Raw genomic sequence first — 23,827 nt, forward strand, 5'->3', positions numbered from 1 at the left:
CTAACGATGTCATTGACTAAATGGGACTGGTCGGTGTCCCACTGGTACCTTTGGTGTCTCCAGATGCCATTTCTTTCTGATGAACGGTGTGCTTTTAGTTTTGTTTTTTCGTTACACAACGAATGGCGCCAAATGATGCGACCTTAACCTCTGTCAGATCGAACTCTAACAAAAATTGATTCACTGCTCCTGCAAGGTAACAATGAACAGAAGGTCGTCAGGTGTTTTCCGGGAGGAGCTCCCGGAAAGACGCTCTGATGGCCAAGTCAGTTGGTATTCCAGGGTTTTATGTATTTTACTTGGAGAAGATTGCTTACATGTCGGGTTTGTAGGTGTAGCCTTTTATATTAGGTGCTCCTGATCATCCATATGGGACAGGATCGCCAGATCCGATAGGATCAGGAGCGCTGATTGGAGGATCATGCTCCTTTATCTGTTAGAGTGTTGCGATTGGTTCTGGAAGTAATGCCCTGAACGTTTGCTTTGTTGCTTGACTGTAACATTTGTCTTAGAGCAGGGAAACTCCCTAAGTAGGAGCGAGCATTTCTATGGGAGCACCGGGGTCTTAAGGGTGCTGGCGGGCACTAAGCTTCGTTGGTGTTATCCCGCCGGGCGCGCTATGCCTTGAGGCGTTTTGTTAGGCCGCGTGCAACTCTTTTCATGGTTGCTAGGGCACGTTATCGATCCAAAACATAGATCCAAGTCATTTAAGATGTCCTAAACCATAAAGTTATAAAATTTATGTCTTTGCATGCATTGATGAGGGTTAATACATGATTTAACTCCTTAAACATACTTTGTGACCATCTAACACTTGCATGGTTGTGGCTTAACCATCAAGATCCGATTTTTATGGTTCTAACATCTTCAAGAACCAAAAAGGGCAGCTCATTTGGATAGAATCTTCTGAAACTCAAAGGACCTCAAGTATGGAACCAAAATGTGACATAAAACACCCCAAAACTAGATATGAGCATTCAATGATCAAGTTTAGAGCTTTATACCTTTAATAGGTCAGAAATGATGCTAAACTTCTGGATCTACAAGCCTTTTCCAAGCTCTTGCTCCTCCTTCAAGCTCTTTCTTCTTCAAAACCACCAAAATAACACCAAAATGTTCAAAGTAAGCTCAAGATACATGCAATGGGATTAGGGTTCGAGTTGGACACTGAGAGGACAAGGGAGGATGAGAGGATAAGGGTTTAGAGGGTGATAAGTTGCTTAAATAGTAGGAAAACCCTAAAATTTAGGGTTTTCATCTGGTCATGCTACGCCCAACATACGCATGGGGCTCCTCGATCCGCACCTCGTGCATGTACGCCGTGCATACATCTTGTACACACAGCATACGGTCCACCCAAACATCCCAACCGTTTAAATAATTAACTTGAATACATAGCAACATAATACCTGTTAAATCCAGGGAGTTACATTTCACTCCAACTTCTCATCCTCAGAAGGATCTTTACATCCTAACCATCCTCAAACCTTGCGATTATGAAATTTCCCCTTGACACTTCCAATGTCCAAACAAAATTATGCGACTGCCACCATATTCTTGCTACCACTCCTTACCTAGTATCGGTAGTGATCAGACCCAAGGGTCCTTCCATAGATGACTATCGATCCTACCTGAACACATGCAAATGCAATTGAACTCTAACTTTATTAAAGAACTAATCCAGCTAATCTGTCCATAGACATTCCATACGATTCGCCTGAATTGTCCCCCATCAAAGAACTGGAGCAACGACCGAACAAACTGGGTCCCGCTCGGCAAGATACGACCCACTAACAACTCTTGGCGTGCTAAATGGCATAAATAATTCTTGATGACAAAACCCATGCCAGACAATGAAATAAGCCAAAGATAATGCTTACCCATATGAAAAAAAGATTCCATGACAATATAAATATTGATAAAAAATCAAGAAGAAAGCAAAAGATAACATACCAGCAATATCATCTAATGAAACCCTGGCCTCCCCTGACAGACAATGCAATGCTCAGATCATCGCTGTTGGGGCTCCTACCCAACCCTCATGACCATCAGTGCTCCTCAAAGTAACCGGAGCAGGTGCACTCACTGCCCTACCCCTCAACATCAGACAGTCGGCCTTCTTGTGGCCCACCTGGTTGCAGCAAAAACACATCGGAAGCGACCCACGGGGGAAATCCCTACTAAAATGACCCATATAAACACAAATGAAACATCTTAGGCCTGTCTCCCGGCATCCTCCCTTATGGGTCCTCCTACACTTGGAAAAATAGCCCCGACCCTACTAGCCTCTCAAACGCGAATCCTGAGTATTGGGCGGCTTCACCTAGCCCACTGAAATTTAAGTCTGCTCTGGCTTCCTCTTCCTGAGGTGCTCCAAATCAATATCATGCTCTCAAGTTCTAGCAATCATATCATTTATGGTCTTACACCCTGAAAGACTCACAAACTCCCTGATGCCATCCCTCGGCATGTCATGGTACCTTACCTTCTTCATCTCCTCGTCCGATGCATACTGTAGAACCAATAAACCTCTCTCCCTAAACTTGGCAGTGATCTCTGCCACAGTCTCAGTCATCTGGAGAAGGTCTTGAAACTCCCTCGCCAACTGATACACCTCAGTATTCGATGAAAACTCAGCCCTAAATTGGGTCACCAACTCATCCTAAGTCTTCGTCTCTAGGGCCTCACCTCCCAAAGCGAATTCTAACTCCTCCCACCAATCTCAGGCACTGTCTTTCAAAATATATGATGCAAATCTATCCTTCGATCCCTCGGAGCAAAAAATTGTCCTAAAATCATTATCCATATCTGCTATCCATCTCCTACTACCAATGGGGTCCTTCTCCTTAAAGAACTTAGGAGCTCCACAAAGCACGAAACTCATAGAAAGAAAGAGTACAATATCCAACAATAGCCATAACCTCAGTACAGAATGTTCCTAGATGCTCATCTAAAATCTCCATAATCCCCTCCTTGACTGTACCAAAGATCATAGGAGTTTGCTTCAAAATATCATAGTATTCTCCAATGAGATGAACTCCCGCATCCGCTCATCGATCGGCTCAGTAGCTGTACTTGAGCCTAAACAAGAACCCGAACCCCCTCCATGAGAGCTCATCGCCATACTCAGAACATACCCAAGAATCTTCATCCCACAGGCTTCCTAGATTCTCCAAGACTCTTCCTGATTCGAGTATGGATCATGTGCTTTCATTAGTATGGGCCTAATACTAATTTCCATACCTACCCATACTTTCCTCAAGATTCATCTCAAATACTCTAATTGACCTTCTCAAACTGATACTCCAAGAATTCGCTAAACATCGTAGGTAAACCCACTGAAGCACTTCCTAGGTTTTCGACCTCACCCTGCCATCAGCTGATGAAGAACTCCCCATAATATCAGCCAACCACCTCATGAATACCATCACATGAAACAAATTTTGAATAATCCTTCAAGTAAAAGACTCATCCCTACAACGGTTGGACTCAAACAAGAGTTGTGTAATAGGGTCAAATCCATCACCCTGAGATTATTCAACCCTTGTCACATGTGACTTAACATTGTCTCTTAATAGCTATCTCACATCACTTAGGAGTCCCACAAAACACAAAGCAAGAAAAATTCATGTAGTAGTACTCCAATCCATAGAATAACCAAAGAACATTCAAACTCACATAATACAACTCATGCTAGGAACTTCCACTCTCACTTTCGGTTGCCTTATGCATGCAAATTATACACAATAGATGATCAAATAGACTGTTGAATAAAAGACTCCACCCTATGACCACAACTAAATGAGGAACATGAAATAAGGCCAAATCAATCATTCTAGGGCTATATGATCCTAACCGTATATAAATTTCAAAGCATACACTTAGCAATTACTATTACCAATACCTATTCCCAATCTAGCATCAAATGCTTCCTAGGCTACAATGCATCACATATCAGGCCAATCTATCATGCAATTCCTGAAAGTATCCCTAGCCTTATCCTAGCATGTAAACAGTCATATCATATAACATATCAACATGTATGGGTATTCTGGGAATCGCTTACTTAAGCTCAGTGGATTGCATGCATCACACCCCCTTTGTCTTTATAAAATCCTTTTAGAAATTTATTCCCTTTACAAAAAATATTTTTTTAGAAACTCATTTTCTTTCGAAGGATTGTCAATTCCTCAGTTTGAGGTTAGGCATACCCGAGAGTGTACCTGAATCCCTCAAACCAAGGCTCTGATACCAACTTGTAACGTCTCGAAAATCCATAGTATTTTTTTTTCATTTTTGATAAATCATACAAATGAGTTGTTCCAAAACCGATCAAAGTGAATATATCATTTAAACATCAGAGTAATATCATTAATTGTCAATGCGGGAAACTCTGGGGGATGTTGTGCAGTCACGTCGGGCCCTTCCCTTTCGAACCAAAAGTACATGAAACCAAAAAATTTGAAACTGTAACCACAAATCTTAGTGAGTTCCCTAAAGGCAACAAGCATTCCACAAAACAAGAAATGGAACATTGTATAGGATTTGTAGAGGATGAAAAAGCATTCCACATAACAAGAAATGGGCCAGAATTGGTTCCGATATTACAGACAAGTGCCATAGGCTAGCTCCATGGTCTTTCATACAATTATCACAAAGACAACAAGCATTCTACATAACAAGAAATGGGTTGTAATTGGTGCCTTTGACCCATGGATATGGTGAATTATAGCTATTGAAATACTCAAATAAATATCTGACTACTGTAGAAAAATCCCCGCGCTACCAACATCAAATGACATCCAAACATAAATTGGGTTCCAACCCATAACCAAGAGTCTAAGCCAATTAGCCCATAACCAGGGGAAACGACCATCCTACCATTCATCTCATCATGGCCCAAAGTCAAGTCCCAACTCAACTACTTTTATGGTCTAAATCCTAAAAGATATTCCAAAGCCCAATATGGCCTAATTTTCCAAATTGGGCCCAAAACCCATCATGGGCCTAAGTCCAAAAGAGCCCAAAAATAGAAGTCTAATGGCCTAACAAGGCCTAAACTACGAAAACCCAAACAATGGCCCAAACCGAGAATACGAAGCCCAAACTTCCATATGTTGAGTACGCGGGGCGTACTCAGCTTGTACACTTAGCGTACTCCTTCTGGGGCAAGTACGCGCAGCGTACCAGCTGGGTACGCCTAACGTACTCCCAAATTTTCTAGCCCATTCCATTAAGCACTTAATCCATTAAGACTTCAAGACAAACTCTCAGATCTGATTCTAAAAGGCTACCTATCACGAAAAGTTGGCAACTTTACATGCATGATTGGCTTAATGGGGCTCAAGAGCTTAAAAAGGTCTTAATACATGCATGGGTAAAGATACACCACAAATTTTCATTTTTATGCATGAGGGACCCCTGAAAATGTCCATATCTAAGGGATAAGCTTTTGAAACAACTTTTACTCACAAGGACCAACTAAAAGGAACAAAAATATACCATGAACAAACCCAAATTAGATCTACATAAGGAGTTGTCAAGCTAAGAACTTTATACCTCAAATGCCATGAAATGATGATGCTAATTCTGAATCCGTAAGCTCTACTCCAAGAAATGAATCTTCAATCTTCTTCTACTACTTCAAAATGCACAACAACTCTCCAAAATTCTTCATAAGAGCTCAAAAGCACAAAAACAATGGCTAGGGATGAAATTAGGGTTTAAAAGATATGGAGGCTGGTCTAAAATGCCCCAGGGTGAGTTTAAGATGCTTAAATAGGGTGTAAACCCTACAAATTAGGGTTTTCATAAGGCTGGAGTACGCTCGCGTACTCCCAGTACGCCCAACGTACTCCATGAAGGTCCGTGATTCTTTCTGCCACATACGCCCAAAGTACACCCTTGTACGCCCTGCGTACAAGGCTTAGCATTTTATCCCACCAACTTCTGGAGGCCATAACTTATTCGTTCTAAGTCTGATTTCGACTATCCTTAAATACACAAAAAGGTAACAAGAAGCTCTATACTTCTATCAACTCATCCTTTCCTTAAAACTTCCCAAACAAAAATCCAATTTAAAAGCCCAAACTACCACATTACGGATATACCCTTGGGCTCCAGATCACTAATCAGACTCCTGGATCATCTAACTTACAATAACCACACCTAAATGGGTCTAAATTCCACTTTTCCAAAGGCCCTAAGCCTTATGATACCCGATCTTCAGGTCACCACCCCGCATTAGTAAACGATTTGGAACAGGGTGTTACAAGATCTGGTTCTAAAAGGTTACCTATAATGGGGCTCAAGAGATCAAAAAGAGCTTAATGAAGGTCTTAACACATGCGTGGGTCCAAATACTCCATATTGTTGACATTTTAATGAAGTTGGGGACTGAATGGAGCTAACATCTAGCATTCATTACCTCTAGAGTAGATCAAAAGCTCTCTTTTAACACAAAGGACTAAAAAAGATGCACAAATGTTCCAAGAACTAGATTTAACATATAAGAGCATAAAGATGTAAGCTTTTTACCTCAAAAAGCTTCCAAATGTGGAGTTGATCCTAGATCCACAAGCTCAAGCAATCCCCTTAAGTGCTCCTCTTCTTCACCTTAAGACACCATAATCTCTTTGTCAAGCTCAAAACTCACCAAAACACTCAAGGGTTTTGTTTTCTAGGACAAGGAGAGGTGGAGGCTGGTTAAACATATCCAAGAGAGGCTATAATGACGTTTAAATAGGGTGTAAACCCTAAAAATTAGGGTTTTCATCTGGCTAGAGTATGCCCAGCGTACTATATGAAGTTTCACGATCCCTTCTACCTAGTGCGCCCAACCTACCCCCTCCCCCCCCCTTATACGCCCTGCATACAAGGCTTAGCCTTTTAAACCAAAAACTTCCGGAGGCCATAACTTCTTCGTGCTGAGTTTGATTTCGACAATCCTTATATCCATAGAAAGGTAACAAGAATCTCTACAATTCTATCAATTCATCCTTTCCCTAAAACTTCCCAAACTAAAATCCAAAATTTATAAAATGTCGAAACAGACACATTACCGATATACACCTTGGCTCCGAAACACAAACTGAACTTCTGGATCATCCAAATTACGTTACCCGCACCCAAACGGGTTTAAATCCCTTTTTTCCAAAGACCCTAAACCTTATGATAACCGATTTTCAGGCCACAACCCCGAAATAGGAAACGATATATATATATATATATATATATATATATATATATATATATATATATATATATATATATATATATATATATATATATATGAAGGGAGTGAATCCAAAAAAATTAATAACCTCAGGAATCATTTTTTAAATGTTTTTATTAAAGATATTTTTGACAAATTATATTTATAATCCTTTTATTTATAACTTATCTTTGATTTTATCTTCTTATTTCAAAACGTTATTTATATATTTAAATTTTTTGTTTTCTTTTATAATATTTTTTTATTTCATTATTGTACTTGTACGTTTAAAGTTATAACTCATGTAATAAAATAAAATAAAAAACTAAATAAGATATCATAAATATTATTCTAAAATTATAATTACGATAAACTTAAGGGGTGGAATATGTAAATATATAATAAATATGTCCTGTTTGTTTAACTCTTATTGTCTCTTAATAAGAGGCAGGTCTGAATTTTTTTAATTCATAGTGTTTGTTTACCTCTCAGTTTTGCATTTGAATCTGAGAAATAGGTCTGACCGAATAAGTGTTGGGAGGAAGTCTGAAAGAAAAATGGATACGCCTCCCCTCCCCCTTATGCCAATACCTTTCCATCGCTTTCTTTCTTCACAACCATTACAGCTTCGCCATCATCGACACATCTGACAGCCATCATCCTCCCCGCCTTACTTCGTTCTTTCCCCATCGTTGAGTTTTCTTCCCCAAATTTCTGAAATTGAGTTTTTGAAATCGATTTCTACAATTTTGAAATTGAAATAAAAACCTGAAAATCATTTGAGATCGAGATTTGGAAGAGGTCTTCGGGAGTACAAACCCACTTTCGAAAGGTGGTGCGATCCGGAGTGAGGCTTCAATGGTGGCGACGCCTGCTAGTAATATTCACGTTGATGATGCTGGATCTCAAGGGGCTGTTGGGTGAAATCTTGTACTCGATTCTTCTACACTTTTGGTGTAATGAGACATATCGTTTCTTCTCTAAATGCTCTCTCAAACTCAAGCTCTGTTTGGGTTTTGTTTTTTCATTGTTTTACACTAAATTTTTCTGAGTTTACAAGATTACGCTATGTAATCTTGCTAGCCATCCTTTTTTTCATTCAATTTGTGATAAATGATTTTGTTGTAATGAGATAGACCGTTTATTCACTATACTGAATTCATAGTGGAAGTTACAAAGGATTGTTGCATTTGATTTGGCTGAAGAGACATTCAGTGAGATTCCTCTTCCATATTTTTCAATAGATAGCAGAGAAAGGTCTTTATGGAAAAAAAAAATGAAAGTTCTATGATGATGAAGCAAATGGAGGCAAAGAAAAAGTATGATCTCCTTCAAAACTGTAGTATCATTGTTGAAGCAAATGACATTTCATACGTGATTACCTTAACAAATGAGAGGAACAATGGAACATATTTATTAGTTTTAATGTTGTTTTGGTTAATATTGTTGTTGTTTTTAATGAATTTTAATGATGTTTTAATGAGTTTTGATGCTATTTTGGTGAAATCGACGGTGTCCAAAAAAATAGTTAATGTGTAAAATGGTCATATTTTTATCATTATAATATTGTACTTCCTATTTCTATCCAATTAAAATACTAGAATACTTACAGTTTTGAAAGTACGATGTCTTAAAAAGGAAAGTTGGAAGTATAATGTTGTAATTGAAAGAAATGATAGAGAAATGTAAAATGGTCATTTTAATTATTCAGGACAACAATTTAGAGGTTCCAACCAAACAACATGTTAAAATTCAGATCTTAAAAATCCAGACCTTGTTAGAAATTCAGACCTTTTAAAAATTCAGATCCTACCCAACAACCCCCTAAGAAGAAATCGTAAATATAAATTGCAATCCGTCCAAATTCACAAAAAGAATTCAAAATTATACAAAATAATCAAAGAGTCATATCAACATGGTTAATCATCAAGTTTTTGGGTGCTGATAAAATTCTCCATACAAAACCGTTTACATAAGGCTACGTGGAATGGTCATTACAATCCATCAAAAGAATATTGTCATTTTTGTGTCATATCAGCTTCACCACCAACCCATTGGACATAAGAAATGATCATAACTCCGCAATTTTCTTTCTTTATTTATTTTTTATGGTTTTTTATGGTTAAATTAAATAAAAAAACATAATTTAAAACATAATAAAATATTTCACATTAATTTAATAAACATAGAAAATTAAACCTAAAAAATAGAAAATTTCATCTAAATTACTGAAAAAACATAAAAACACATAGAAAATGAAAACTAAAATACTAAAAAACATAAAAATAATATAGAAAATTAAACCTAAAATACTAAAAAACATTAAAAAAAAAAAAAAAAAAAAAAAAAAAAAAAAAACATAGAATCTAGTTGCGATATTTGTCGAGCACTTCTTGTTGAATTTTTAAAAACACCCTTAAATTTTACTGGTCGAGATTCGGTTGCGGCACCATGTTTATAATTTCATGATCAGTGAGTGTCAATTGTTACTGACGAGCTTCTTCCGTTGACTCATTTTTTTTCTAAAAAATTTAGAGTTTTGTCATTTTTCTCGCTTTGTCCCTTCCCGGTGGCCGACGAAGTTCCTCAATGGTGTCGAACTCATCATTGAGGTCGAGGTTAACACCAATGTTTGACTCGGACGTCTCTGCCTTTTTTTTTTGGAACCGATGGTAGATCTCGAATGCGCCGTTTACAGATAACGGACCCATTTTGGACCATTGCGACAAATTTCCCACGCTTTTGGTTGACAAACAGTTTACCATTGTTGGTAATTTTATATTGGTACAATGCAATTGATAAAATGTTGAAATTGTTGCTATCACTTTTATGTATACTTTTAAGATTCTCAAATACGCCGTTAAATTTGGTGCAAGCCGCTTGAAGGTCACATCATTTTTCATTGACCGTGTCGTATGTCCGACTCGTTTGCCTTACTAATAACACGTGGAAGTGGTCTAAAATATGATTCCAAAAACTTTGACCCGATTGTGCGTTCTCGACATCCCCGTCTTGTGATATAAAAATCCAAGTTTTAGGTAAAGTTTCCTCCGCCTCCTCGGTCCATTGCATGTTTTTCTTTTTCCTTAGATCTTTTAATTTTTTTGCCTTCTACGACTTGGTTGTGTTTCTTCAACCCGTTCGTCGTCGTTATTGTCGAGATTTACGGGTTGAGATTGAGATAACGGAACTTGAGATGGTTGTGAAGCTTGTTGACTTTGGGAAGTTTGGGGTTGAAATTGCAGAGAAGGTTGTTGTTGAAATGTTTTTGAATGAATTGTGGTGGTTGTTGTTGTTGGTAGTAGTGTGAGTGATATGAAAGACTGGTGAATAGAGATTGTTATTGCACGGGAGATGATAACAATTGCATGTAGCCAATATTCGCTAACGGATCATTTAGAGTGTGTGGGTGTTTTGGGGTGGATAGACTATTTTGGTTTGGATCCATAAGAATATTTGAGAAATAATTTTTTTTGTTGAATATATGTGTTTGTGTTGATAAAAGGTATGTGTTGAATATATGGGGTATTTATAACTGTAGTTGAATTGGTTTTTGAATTGAATTTTTTTTTTTAATGTGCAACGGCTACAACAATAAAATGGTCCAAATGACCATTCACAATTTACTCTTCTCCCATTCGTCGTCTCCTTCCATCTTCCGAGTCACGTCACACCCAGAACACCGGCCCTTGGGGCGGTGTTCACGCGTCTTCCGTCGCACCACCTCAGCATTAAGCATCTCCAAAGACGCCTACTCCAGGTAACCTAAGTGCATACATTTCATAACAAAAGTTGGGTTTTTTTTAGAATAACCAAATCAGTTTGAACAAGTGACAACTCGAGTTTCTAATCAAAATATTGTAGTTGAAAAAAATATTTACAAAAGTATAATACTTTTGAATTTTTTTTACCATTTAATTATTTAAATGTATTCTTTAATAAAAAAAATTATATCAGGTTTTTTTTTCGGTGATACCCATCAGCTTCTCCTGAAGGCTAAATCACGCTTAATCATCTCCTATATAACCATTAATTACCGGTGTTTGTTCTTTTCATCTAGTATTTCATTTTCTTAATAACCACCAGCAACAACCCTTGTCTACCATTAGCCTATTACTAATTTGGGATGACCATCAAATTGCACCCCCCCCCCCCCCCCCCCCCCCTCCCTCCCGTCGATGAACCATTATCAATGTTGTGTCAAAACCTTTTCTGTTGATTTATTGATATTTTGTGGAAAGTCAAACATAATCGAACCAGCTTCTTTTGTAATTTGGGTATAAGATACAACTTTACAAAAAATTTCAAATTCCTTACTACGACCCGATGAAATCATACGATCAATCAGTTTTATGCAAAAAAAAAAAAACCAAAGGATTGTGCCGGCGAACAGTAAAGATGATGTATTTGTTTTTGTTTTTTTAATTTTCTGAAAGGTGAGCTCACATCAAATTATTTCCGGTATTATTTTGTAAATAGTTTTTTAACCACCATATTTTGATATATCCCGTGGAAACTACGGTTCATAAATTAAAACGACTTTTAGTTTTATAAAAGATAATAAAAATGTTGAAGATGATATAAATCATAAAAGTTTCAAATTAAGAAGATATGAATTCAAAATAAGGAATCGTAAATATGAAGTAAACTTTGAGTGGAAATAAAACTTCAAGTTCTTCGGTTCAAGAGTTTCTTTCCCCTATCTCAAGTAGAAATAAAACGATCCAACAGAAACTCACTATTATTTATGTCCAGAAGAATGTGGAATTGTGTAGACCGGGAGAACGGTTCATATGAATAAAACCTCAAATTTGTATTATATTCATTTATTCTAAAAAGAAAAAAAGGTTACAATCTTTCTACAAATTTGCCAATTTCAAATCAACATAAAATGAGATAATCTATAGCTTCCAATTATACCTTCCTTGTCACACGTTCAACACCTAACCAAAAAGGGCAAAATGGTCATATCACAATCGCATCATATGTAACAGCAAGATTTCATGGGCAAACATCATAAAACAATAAAAACAATAATTTAACCACATGATATGCTCTTTTTTACATAAAGACTGAATGCAACTTGTATACCTAAAAGAACAATAGAAGCACTAATTAATCTTTTACATATTTTACATATTTTATTTTTTCCTAAAAAACATGAAGATTGTGAATAAAGATTGCAAATGATGTTCCCCCACATACACGCTTGAGAGTTTTCGTAATTGACAACATTGAATTATAAGGAGCAAACCAACCTTGTCAAAGTACTTTCCAGACTAATGCATCAATAGCAATGCACTTTCTTGTACTACCCTGCTACAACAATGTACTTTGAATTGCAGCCAACATTAGCGACTCCCATTATTTAAAGCAACCATAAACAAAACACCATAATAGAGAAAAATGAAAATTGAAATGGGTTTTTTGGTTTAAGCGGGAAAATACGAACATAATAATACCAAAAAAAAAAAAACGATCGGCTATGGCCACCATGAAAACCTAAAATGTTTGAAAAAAAAAACCTTCCAGACTAAATAAAAAAATCCTACAGTTTATATAAACATCACCACGACTTCCATTAGTAATTATAATCTGAAATGAACCTTTTGCTCTCAACAAAGGGTAAAATGGTCAAATCACTAAAAACACTCCACCAGTAGCCATGAAAATAGAAAACACTAGAGTAAACGAAGGTAGAAGAACATCATTAAATACCTTCAAGTAGACCGCACCAAAACAGCACCAAACCGGAAAAATGATGAAAAGGCAAAATGGTCAAGCTATTTTAACATCATTTTAAACATGGTCTATACAATGGATTACCTTTCATATTTATGTATATGTTTTATAGAAAAAATAGTTTTTGTATTCAGTATATAGTTTTTTGAAAAACTAAAGTATCAATAAGAATGGATAAGAAACTAAAGTATCATTCAGTTTTTTAATTCTACATAGAAAACAACATGCATGTTTTGAATGAGTTGTTCCATATCTTCAACAAAATCAAACGTGATAATGGAATTTGATATCCATTCCATTACCTCTTGGATTGTAAAATTTGCAAAATAGGTTAGACCAAACATGTATATTCTGAATCTATAGATAGTAGCTATTAAATAATGTCTAACTTTGTTTCTCTTCTATAGAACCTGAATAACAAAACGAATATTAAATGGGAATCTTGGATTAGTATTGTCATGCCTGCACCAGTAAGAACCAACAAAGCAATTACATAAAAGAATAACACACAAAGAAGGCCAAAACATCATGAAGATACCATTACATAATTGAAATGAACATTTATGTAACGATTAGTATTCTAAGTGATGTAAAAAAAACAATATTGTTGACAGTAACCATATGAACAAACATCATGAAGAAACCTTTAAATACTTGGACAATGAATGTAAAATTGTGTAAACAAGATTTATCTACTGTGTTCTTTAAAAAAAAGTATAGAAGACCAAGTTTAATTACCACCTGACAATGAAAGTTTCCAATGGTGCAAAGGAAAAAGAGAATATGTTGTACCTGTTTATTGTGTTCCTCCAAAGCGAAAAGGAAACAACCATCAACATACATTATGAACATTTTAGGGCTTAAATAGAAAAAAGAGATATCTGACTAACCTTTGTTCATTTCTACATACAAGAAGAAGGTGAAGGAGCTCCTTCAAGTCATAATAGTCCCAATCAGGGAACGTTTCTTAATATGATACTGGAAAAACAGCCAAACCTAATTTGGAAAACCTAGTAAACAACAACTGATTAAAACCCTAAATCGTAGAGAAACATTCAAAATAAAGAAAAGATGTACTTTTTTTTTACCGGGAAAAAAGTGAGGGTGGCGGTGAGTGGCGTTGTGCGATGGTCGTTGTGGTGAAACCTAGGGTTACTCGAGGGCATCATGAGATGGTGGTGCGGTGGTGTCTGATGATGTTTAGGCAGTGGTGAATGATATTGGTGGTGGTGGTTGTCCGATTCAATGTATATATGAAGTCGACAAAAGGAAAAGCATATACGATTCAAGTTTGACAAAGACTCCCTGGTTTATTGTGATTAATTTGAATAATCGGTTGAAGATATTTTGATAGCTGATTGCACCAAATTTGGGGGCTGAAGTTTAGGGATTCAGAATTGATTACAGATTTGATAAGGATTCATGAATTGGGCGGGAGAAAATAGATAGAAGTGACGAAGAGAATGCCACGTGGTTGAAGAATAGTTTAAAAGGACATGTGTTATTTAGGAGAGGTTTTTATTAAGAATATATATATATATATATATATATATATATATATATATATATATATATGGAAAAGTGAATATACCTAACAACCCCATATAAGCTTATATACCTAATTTTAATACTACGTCGTTTTTAACCCAAAAAAAACCCAGGTTTCCTTTTCTTTTTTGTTTTATGCCTTGAGTTCACGTTTCTCGTTTCTGATCCCTTCTTCTTCCTCAAGACGCATCCAAGTCTCTACAAGCCTGTGAGATAAATCGCTGGTAATCTTTTTACTTTTTCCTATATATCAGAATTTCAGGATAATAAAGAGAATCGATCATCAGACCATCACAAAGTTTGATTGAAAACATAATTGACATAGTTTTAATTGGTATCGACATTTATTGCACAATTAATTGCATCAATGACTCTTGTTGATATCCTTTTATGTTACGTAATGTGCCAAAGTCTATGTTTTTTAATTAATTTTTAATTTAACAATTGAGACAATCAACGACATCATCTTGTATGCATAGGTTCACTAATTCTTTAATTAATTTTGAATTTAACAACTAAGAATTGTTTCTTTATTTTTCTAGATAGTTTCAATTTTTGTAAGTTTTGTCACAGAATTGGATATCAATTTTTGTTGCTTTTTTTTTTTTCTGCTTGACTTTCGACTACATTGTTGTTGTTTTATGCATTTTAATATTTATTATTGCTTGTAGGTTCTATTTTATGCATTTTTTCTGGCTTAATTGTGTTAATCAATTCCCTATTAATCAACTTTTATGTATTAGTTTTACTGATTTCATATATTTCAGTTTTGCTCAGGTTAATTAATCAACTTCTATGCATAGGTTCACTAATTTTATGTATGTCAATAAGCTTAATTGGTGTAAATTTATAATTCCTTTGTATTTACTTTAATTATTCAGGACATGATGGCTGTCATTGAAGAAGTTGATCAACCTATTGAAACACAGGTTATTTATGAAAATGAAGCAAATGCAATGGAAAAATGTAATGAAGGTAAAGGTAAGGATGAAAGTATATTGGGAAAGGTTTTCGATACACCTGATGATGCATATACATTTTATAATGATTATGCATTTTTACATGGATTTGGTATACGTATTGATACCACATTTAAACATAAGACGACAAAGGAACCTTATCGCAAGATATATGTATGCGACAAAGAAGGTTTTAAACGGTTAGACGATAATGCTTCAAGTGGAATCGAGAAAAAACGTCGCAGAGAAGTTAGAATTGGATGTAAAGCAGAACTTCGAATTTCAAAAAATAAAGATGGTAAATGGTTTGTAGACTCGTTTAATGACACACACAATCATGAATTAAGCATGACACCAACGAAGGTGATGAAGCATAGATCTCATGCAAAGTTCCATCGTTTAACGGAATGCAAATCTCTTATGGTGGATCTAGGTCAAGCAGGATTGAAACCTTGTCAAGTTAGAAAGGCTATTAATGCAATGAAAACGTCAACCGTAGCTGATGTTACTTCAAAGCAGTGTGCTGATGTCTTATCTGAGCAACGAAAACAATATAAAGGAAAGGAGTTCTATGGACTTATAAAACATTTCCAAGATAAAGCCTTAGTGGATAATGACCAATACTTTACTGTGGATTTGTGTAATGATGGGAGTCCTAAAAATATTTTTTGGGCTGATGGAAGATCAAGAGATGCATATACTAAATTTAGCGATGTTGTTGTGTTTGATGTCACTTATATGACAAACAAATTCAAGATGCCTTTTGCTCCCTTTGTTGGTGTTAATCATCATGGACAATCTATACTTTTTGGTGGAGCATTGCTAGAAAACGAAAAAGAAGAAACTTTTGAATGGTTATTTGAGAATTTCCTCAAATGTATGTTTGGCAAATATCCGAAGGCTATTATTACTGATCAAGACAAAGCTATGGGTAATGCAATAAAAAAAGTATTTCCAAACACTCAACATCGTTTTTGTGCATGGCATATTAAGAAGCATGAAAATGAACACATTAAAACGTATGTTTCAAGTTATAGTGATTTTAAAGAATCTTATACAAAATGGGTAAATAGTGATACCATTGAAGAATTTGAAACTAGGTGGGAGATTATGTGTGATAAGTATAGATTACAAAACAATTGTTGGATAAGTGACATGTATAACCAACGAATACATTGGGCTAAAGCCTTCTTAAAGGATGTTTTCTTGGCAGGTATGACCACAAGCGGACGAAGTGAGAGTATTAATTCATTTTTTGATGGATTTGTTAACTCGAAAACTATGTTGAATGAATTTGTAATGCAATATGACAAAGCAGTTGAGTCTCGAAGGGCCGCTGAAGAAGATGAAGACTTCAAGACTATGAACTCAAGGCCGATTCTTTCTTCTCTTCATCCAATCGAAGAAAAAGCAGGTGAGTGTTATACTAGAAAGATTTTTGATATGTTCAAAAAAGAATGGACAGAAGCTACTAGCAATTTAACTCACGAGACTATAATTAAGGGTACTGAAGAAATCAAATATCGAGTAGGGCAACTAAAAGTTGAAAAAACATATTGGCGAACTGTTACGTTTCGTTTTTCTAATGAGGTCAGTGTCACATGTTCGTGTTCTAAGTATGAGACATGTGGGATTTTATGCAAGCATTGTCTATATGTGATGAAGAAGAGACATGTTGAAACACTACCTAGTCACTATATTTTACATCGGTGGACACTTAATGCAAGGTACACGGTGGGTAATAGTAGAATCGGACTCGAAGAAATAAACAATGAAAATGAAGTTAGTGCCTACACATTATGGTGTGTCCGTTCAAATTTTGCTAAACTAATTGAACAAGCAAGAGACTCCCCTTTGTAGATACAAAAACTCAATAACTTATTGATAAGTCTTTTAGATGATCAAGCAAATCGGAAGAAACCTATAGCAAATGAATCTCAAGATTCTTGTGCGAGAATTTTACAAGTAGATATGGTGCATCAATTATCTGTCCGGGATCCTCTTGGTCCAATTAACACGAAAGGGCGTCCAAGAGTTGCAAGTAGAATTAAGTCTTCTTTAGAAGCCCCAAAAAAACGAACGTGTTCTTACTGCCAAAGATTGGGTCATTATGCTACTAGTTGTTCAAAAAGAAAAGTACGTTTGAAAATAACTTTTTTTTAATGATTTTACAAGTTTGATAATCATATTAACAATTTTTTTCATGTATCAGGAAGATGAATCAATGCAAGAGAAAGAAGGATGAGATATGTAGTTACTTTGACAAACTGGCAAATCTAGACTTTTCTTGACATTTTGTTTTTGTTAATTGCATTATCTTTTCTTGTTTTGGAGACAAAAAATATATGCAAAATCTAGATAGTTTATCTTTTTGAACACAAAGTGTGTACATTGTTGTTTTGGAATGAAATTAAGATGATATTGTGTGTTAAAAGTAAAAGTAGGCTGTTATTTTGGTTTTAAAATAAGAATAGGATGATATTTTGGGTTAAAAATGAAAGTATGTTGTTATTTTGTGTTAAATAACATGGCATCATGAAGTCAAAAGCTATTTGGTTAATATATATGCTCCATTCAACTTGCCTCTTTAATTCTTCCAAATAACATGGCGTCATCAAGTCAAAAGCTATTTGGTTAATATATATGCTCCATTCAACTTGCCTCTTTAATTCTTCCAAATAACATGGCATCATGAAGTCCAAAACACTAAACAAACTCTCACATTTCTTAGAAAAAAACTACTCTTTTCACACATTTACATGCTACAAATACCAAAAAAAAGATCAAATACCTAATTGGCAAGAACAAGTTCAAACTTTATAGAAAAAAGCTTGTTATATAACCAAAAGTGTTGAGATGGTTTACAATTCTTAGACTCTTGTTTTAAAATTTTCATTAGAATAGTTGTAATGACAACAAATCGGTCAAATACAATGGTTTACACTTGCCATTCAATATTAGCCCCCAGCCAAAAAATGATCATCTTTTTTCTCTTCTAAGTTGGTATTGAAGCTTCTTCCCACTTGTTTGTTACATTATCTGCTTACAGAAGCTTCAATCCACTAGTAACATCACCAATGAGAGTTGGTATATCCATTGATTTTGCTTTTTTCCTGTAAAACCAACATGTCATCTATACTTTCGATTTTCACGACCACCTTAACCTACCATCCAGGTCCCCCATGAATCCCCTTTGAGTTGATTTCACTTTACTTGAGAAAATCGCCCATGACATATTCTCTGTTTGCAAGAATGAAGCACTCAAGCTTCTTTGCATTTGGCTTAATTATTCTTTTATGTCACATGTATCTCCTTTAAACAAACAAATAAATAAATACACAACAGTGGAATATGATTCGATTGAAATAGAGTTAAATAAAATACCTTACCTACATCCAGCAAGAAAAGGTTAAAGAAGGTCATCTTCACCTCCATAAATTTCACAAAATGCAACATAAATTAAAGCCATTGATGTCAAATACCCCCACATCCTCGACACAAAAATAGCAGTCCATGTATATGGTCGTTGAGCAACCATTGGTCAAAAACATGTATCAGACATTTCATCGAACACCTAATAGGCATTGAAAACTTAGTTGAATTGAGCAATTCTTATTAACATACTTTAGCCCAAATTTTGACCACCTAAATATGTAAGAGGAATAGCAAATTACGAAGTCAATTGCAGCTTCATGCGAGAAAATTGATACCAGAAAAATGTCAAATTGACAAGGAATTTCAAATAAAAGCTTTTACCATTTAGATTTTAGAAATTCGAATAGATGGAGGAAGAATTTCACATGCGATAAAGGTGAAAAAATGTTTAATTCAACTCTACGACAGAACTTAGAAAATTGAAATTATCTAGAAAAATGAAGAAACAATTCTTAATTGTTAAATTCAAAATTAATTAAAAAATTAGTGAACATATGCATACAAGATGATGTCGTTGATTGTCTCAATTGTTAAATTCAAAATTAATTAAAAAACATAGACTTTGGCAAATTACGTAACATAAAAGGATATCAGCAAGAGCCATTAATGCAATTAATTGTGCAACAAATGTCGATACCAATTAAAACTATGTCAATTATGATCAATTCTCTCATTATCAAGTTTTATGATTGTTTGTGGATGAAGCAATAATGAAATTCTGATATATAGGAAAAAGTAAAAAGATTACCAGCGATTTATCTCACAGGCTTGTAGAGACTTGGATGCGTCTTGAGGAAGAAGAAGGGATCAGAAACGAGAAACGTGAACTCAAGGCATAAAACAAAAAAGAAAAGGAAACCTGGGTTTTTTTTGGGTCAAAAACGACGTAGTATTAAAATTAGGTATATAAGCTTATATGGGGTTGTTAGGTATATTCACTTTTCCCATATATATATATATATATATATATATATATATATATATATATATATATATATATATATATATATATATATATATATATATATATATATATATATATATATATATATATATATACTACCCTTATGTAAAAAACTCGTGACAACTCAAGAATAAGTGATTATTCAAAGAATAAATAAAAAGGAAATCATAAGCTCCAATTAGCATAGTTTAATAATTATTTGGGCTAATACCAAATTATCAAAATAGAAGCTTGTTAAACTATCTCATGATTTTGAAACTGAATGGAAGGTTTATCTGGATTATTGGATCTTCTACCATTGTATTTAACTACATAAAAGGGAACAAAATCCCGAAATAGAGTTTTAGACATTTAGTAAAGTAAATCCCAACGAGAATAAAAATTAGTAAGAAGTTAAAATAACTCCATGTGAACAAAACTAACGCTCTACGAAAATTCAAACTAAACATTTATTTCCTTTCAAGAATGTATGTAAACAAACAAGACTACTTCAATTATCAGTTTGTATTCTATAGTCTATACCACGTTAGAAGATCCACGAAATTCCAAGTTTTCATAAGATCCATCATCATTTTCTTACCCTTCTTGTTGATTATCTGGATTATAGATTTAAGCACTCGATTTCTGATCCAGTTATTAATTTTCCGATCTTCCATTTTCCAAGCTCAAAGTAAGATACACATATTTTTGTACACGTAAGATGCATTTCCCATTTCTAACTTGAGTATGAACTTTCTTCATCAGAACTTACACAATGAGGAACATGATATCTGTTTAAAACTGGTAACGATGCAGTTGAAGGAATCCTGAATGATCTTGTTGAACCCACTGTAGTTCTCTCTTGCATTTGTTCAACCTCCTTACAAACATGATCCAATATTCCCAAAAAGTCCCTCACAATCATAAATATTCTAAAAGGTTGCGCCCCTTCTCTTGAAGTATCACCATGGAAATACTCAGTCACATCTCTCACAGACATCAACGCCTTTCTTTCATCGATCTTAATCTTTGCAATTTCGATTTCCGCTTCTTTTATGAACGTTTTCATCGACTCAAAAAAGTTTCCTTTTTCTTCGATGTTTTTCTTCTCATGACCTGTTAATCGAATTTTATGAAGCCCGATTTCAAGCTTTACACGATACCCACTTAAAACATCTGAATCCATTCCTGCTGCTTTCTTCACATTGCTTAATTCTCTACTCAATCCACCTACAATTTGCAACCCCTGTTTCCTGAAATGTCCTTCGGTTTCGTTGCCTTCAGATCTTATGATTTCTTGAACTACAAAATGAAGTAATGTCGTTTTTCCATCTGTGCCCTTTACGTCTACTAGTTTTAGAAGTGTGTCGAGTTTAAAAGCTGTAGCTTCTCCACGATTTGTTCCAACATTCATCCGATTACCAGTTCGTAAAACAGCTTCTAGAAGTTTGAGGAAAAGACGACTGTTCTTCAGTTCCTCACTTGCTTCCTGGTAGAAATTTATGTGTAGATTATAAATTATTATATATATTATATACAAATTTAAGAAATTAATACCTCTAGTGTTGAAAAGGAATTTCTGAGGTATTTCACTTCGGTTTCAAAGTTTGCTCTGTAAAGCATGGCTTCCACTCTTTTAAATGCGAATGGTATATCAAGAATTGACTTCAAAAATCTCTCTGCAGATCCTAATTTTGCCATGTCGCCTTTATAATCTCGAAGTTTTATCTCTTCTTCTTTCGTTGGCGCCATTTTTACGAGTGTTTCTAGAAGCTCAGCACCTAAACCTTCTGGATTTCCTGTTTTCACCCAAACATATGATAATACACTTGATGAAGATGTTAGAAGTAAAACTACATTAGTGATTGAGGGGTAGAATTGTAATTACGTACCATCTAGAAGTGCTTCGGATACTTCGTCTCTTGTCACATTCAATGCTCGTAATAATATGGCTATGTTTTGCGACTTTTTTGGATCCAACACCCGGTTTTCCTTTTCCACCGGAGGTAGAACAGATTTCCGATTCCGGGTGTCTTCTTTCTTTGTTGAGCCACCGGAATTGCATCCGAAAAGGGATTCCATCATGTCCTCGTTTAGTCTAGACGATAAACGGAAAATCTTACGTTTGATAAAAAGGAGTATGAATAATGATATGGTTTTTGAATTTTGAGTGTTTACTTACTGGAATGAGCTTGATTTTATCTGGTCCCATACGGTTGCTCTGTCGGAAGTTGCCCGGACTTTGTCCCAGTGTAACGGCTTCAGCTTTGGTTTTAACCCATCGGCGTCATCAGCTTCAACGTCATTGTTGTTTACTTCCTCCAATGGCTTCAATTTTACAATTCCAGGAATTACTTTCGGACTCGGAATCCGTGATTCCAGAAACATTGAGTTTGACTTCACCGGAGAAATTCTCATCTTTTTTGGTGGCGGTATTGCTGAAGGAGGAGGTGGAGGAGGTGGCGGTGGTGGTGGTGGCGGTGGTGGTGGTGGCGGCGGTGGAGGAGTAGCAGAAGGAAGCTTTCGTGATGAAGACGAGGACGATGACGGGGTTATTTGTTTTGTATCTGGGGAAGAAGAAACTGAAATTCTCGATTTTGGTGAAGTTCGTTTGGAATGAGGGATTGGACTAGTGCTTCTTTGTTGGATCACCGATCGAGAATTATTATTTATGGAATGACGGTGTTTTGATTTGGGAATCGAATTTCGTTCCTCCGTGCTCGCAATTGATCCATGGGGGGTGTAAAAATCGTGGGTTTCTTCATCATCATCAGAAGAAGACATCGCCGGTGGAGAAATGCTAGTTGGCGGTGGCTGGGGTTTACTCAACGGCGGAAGTGGCTGAAGATCAGGACTCGGCCTATACCGGTCAGATGTTTTAACGGAGCTGAGTTTATGATACGGTGAAACATTTGGCCGTCCGTTGGTTGTTTCAGTAACGGATCTCGTCGGCTCAACGGTTCCAATGTAGAGGAAACTCGACGGCGGCATGGATACGTTATCGTCGGAATTACGTCGTCCGACGAGCTTTTGCGATTCAGTCGAGTGTTTCGACTTGTGTTTGTAGATGAAGAATGCTAATGCTGACAGCATTCCGAGAGTCACAATCCCAACTGAAATCGCAACTGCTATTTTCTTCGCCGGTTTTATTGCTGGCTGTGGGGCAATGGGGTATGGTGCCGAGTTGGTGTTACTAGTGTCGGCGCCCACCACCAACGGCGGCGTTGGTGGTGGCTGTGGCTGTGGCTGCACTTGGGTCTGATCTTGTTCTGGTGTCTGCCCATTTGGGTTTTCATTGAAGAAAGGCTGGTCGGGAGTGGGATTAGTGGTGGTGGTGGTTGTAGGCGGTGGTAATTCTGTGTCCGGTGGCGGAACTGAACTCGCCGGAAAAAGTGGCTGGTGGAGAATTCTTCTGGTGGGGTGGGCGGAGAGTAAAGTTAAGAAAGATAAGATAAAAAGAAGTCTCATGATGTTGCTAATGCTGATTCCTTATTGGTTGTTTGTTTCACTCGGTTCATGTTATCTGGGTCTGTTTTCTTCTCTTGTGTCATCAAGATTATCAATTCGATGTGTGTGTGTGAGAGAGAGAAAGAGGGAGAATAATAAGCAATGGGATTTGTGAAGCTTCTGTAGTCTGCAAGATCTGGATGCTCTCTTTCTCTCACTCTATTGGGGGAAGATGGGGTTTTAGTGTTTGAGTGACGTAAGCAAGATTTGCACTTTTTATTTTTATATGCATCAAATTTCCTATAAACAAAAGTGTCATATACATATATATTGTCCAAGTTGTTCGTTTTTATAAATCAATCAAAAAATGACCAAAAATTCTATGATTTTATCTTTGGTAATGTATACCAGTATAGGTAATGGGTTTAGTTTGAGAATTCTAATGTTTTGAAAATAACAACGTTGGAAGTACGAACCAACTAATTAAGGTAAGAAGCACATATGAAAATAGACATGTCGATACAACCAAAAATCTAAGTA

General features: G+C 35.8%; 1 protein-coding gene, 1 long non-coding RNA gene and 1 pseudogene across 2 annotated transcripts; 1 reads left to right on the forward strand and 2 right to left on the reverse strand.

Moving 5' to 3' along the window:
* Positions 1-15,390: 15,390 nt before the first annotated feature.
* Positions 15,391-17,707, forward strand: LOC145030225 (protein FAR1-RELATED SEQUENCE 5-like; annotated as a pseudogene).
* Positions 17,708-18,345: 638 nt separating this feature from the next.
* Positions 18,346-19,796, reverse strand: LOC145029195 (uncharacterized). Its single transcript, XR_013676410.1, has 3 exons — positions 19,646-19,796; positions 18,852-19,036; positions 18,346-18,774 (listed from the first exon to the last, which is right to left on the reverse strand). It is a non-coding gene; the product is annotated as an uncharacterized LOC145029195 (long non-coding RNA).
* Positions 19,797-20,288: 492 nt separating this feature from the next.
* On the reverse strand, positions 20,289-23,531 carry LOC145031986 (formin-like protein 6). The gene is made up of 4 exons (XM_078980645.1): positions 22,023-23,531; positions 21,733-21,938; positions 21,398-21,639; positions 20,289-21,329 (listed from the first exon to the last, which is right to left on the reverse strand). Exons 1-4 carry the CDS (start codon positions 23,306-23,308, stop codon positions 20,577-20,579), a joined length of 2,487 nt encoding a protein of 828 aa, XP_078836771.1. The 5' UTR covers positions 23,309-23,531; the 3' UTR covers positions 20,289-20,576.
* Between the last annotated feature and the right edge of the window lie 296 nt (positions 23,532-23,827).

This window comes from Lactuca saligna, chromosome 2 (assembly GCF_052625555.1).
Source record: "Lactuca saligna cultivar CGN05327 chromosome 2, ASM5262555v1, whole genome shotgun sequence".
Taxonomy (NCBI): domain Eukaryota; kingdom Viridiplantae; phylum Streptophyta; class Magnoliopsida; order Asterales; family Asteraceae; genus Lactuca; species Lactuca saligna.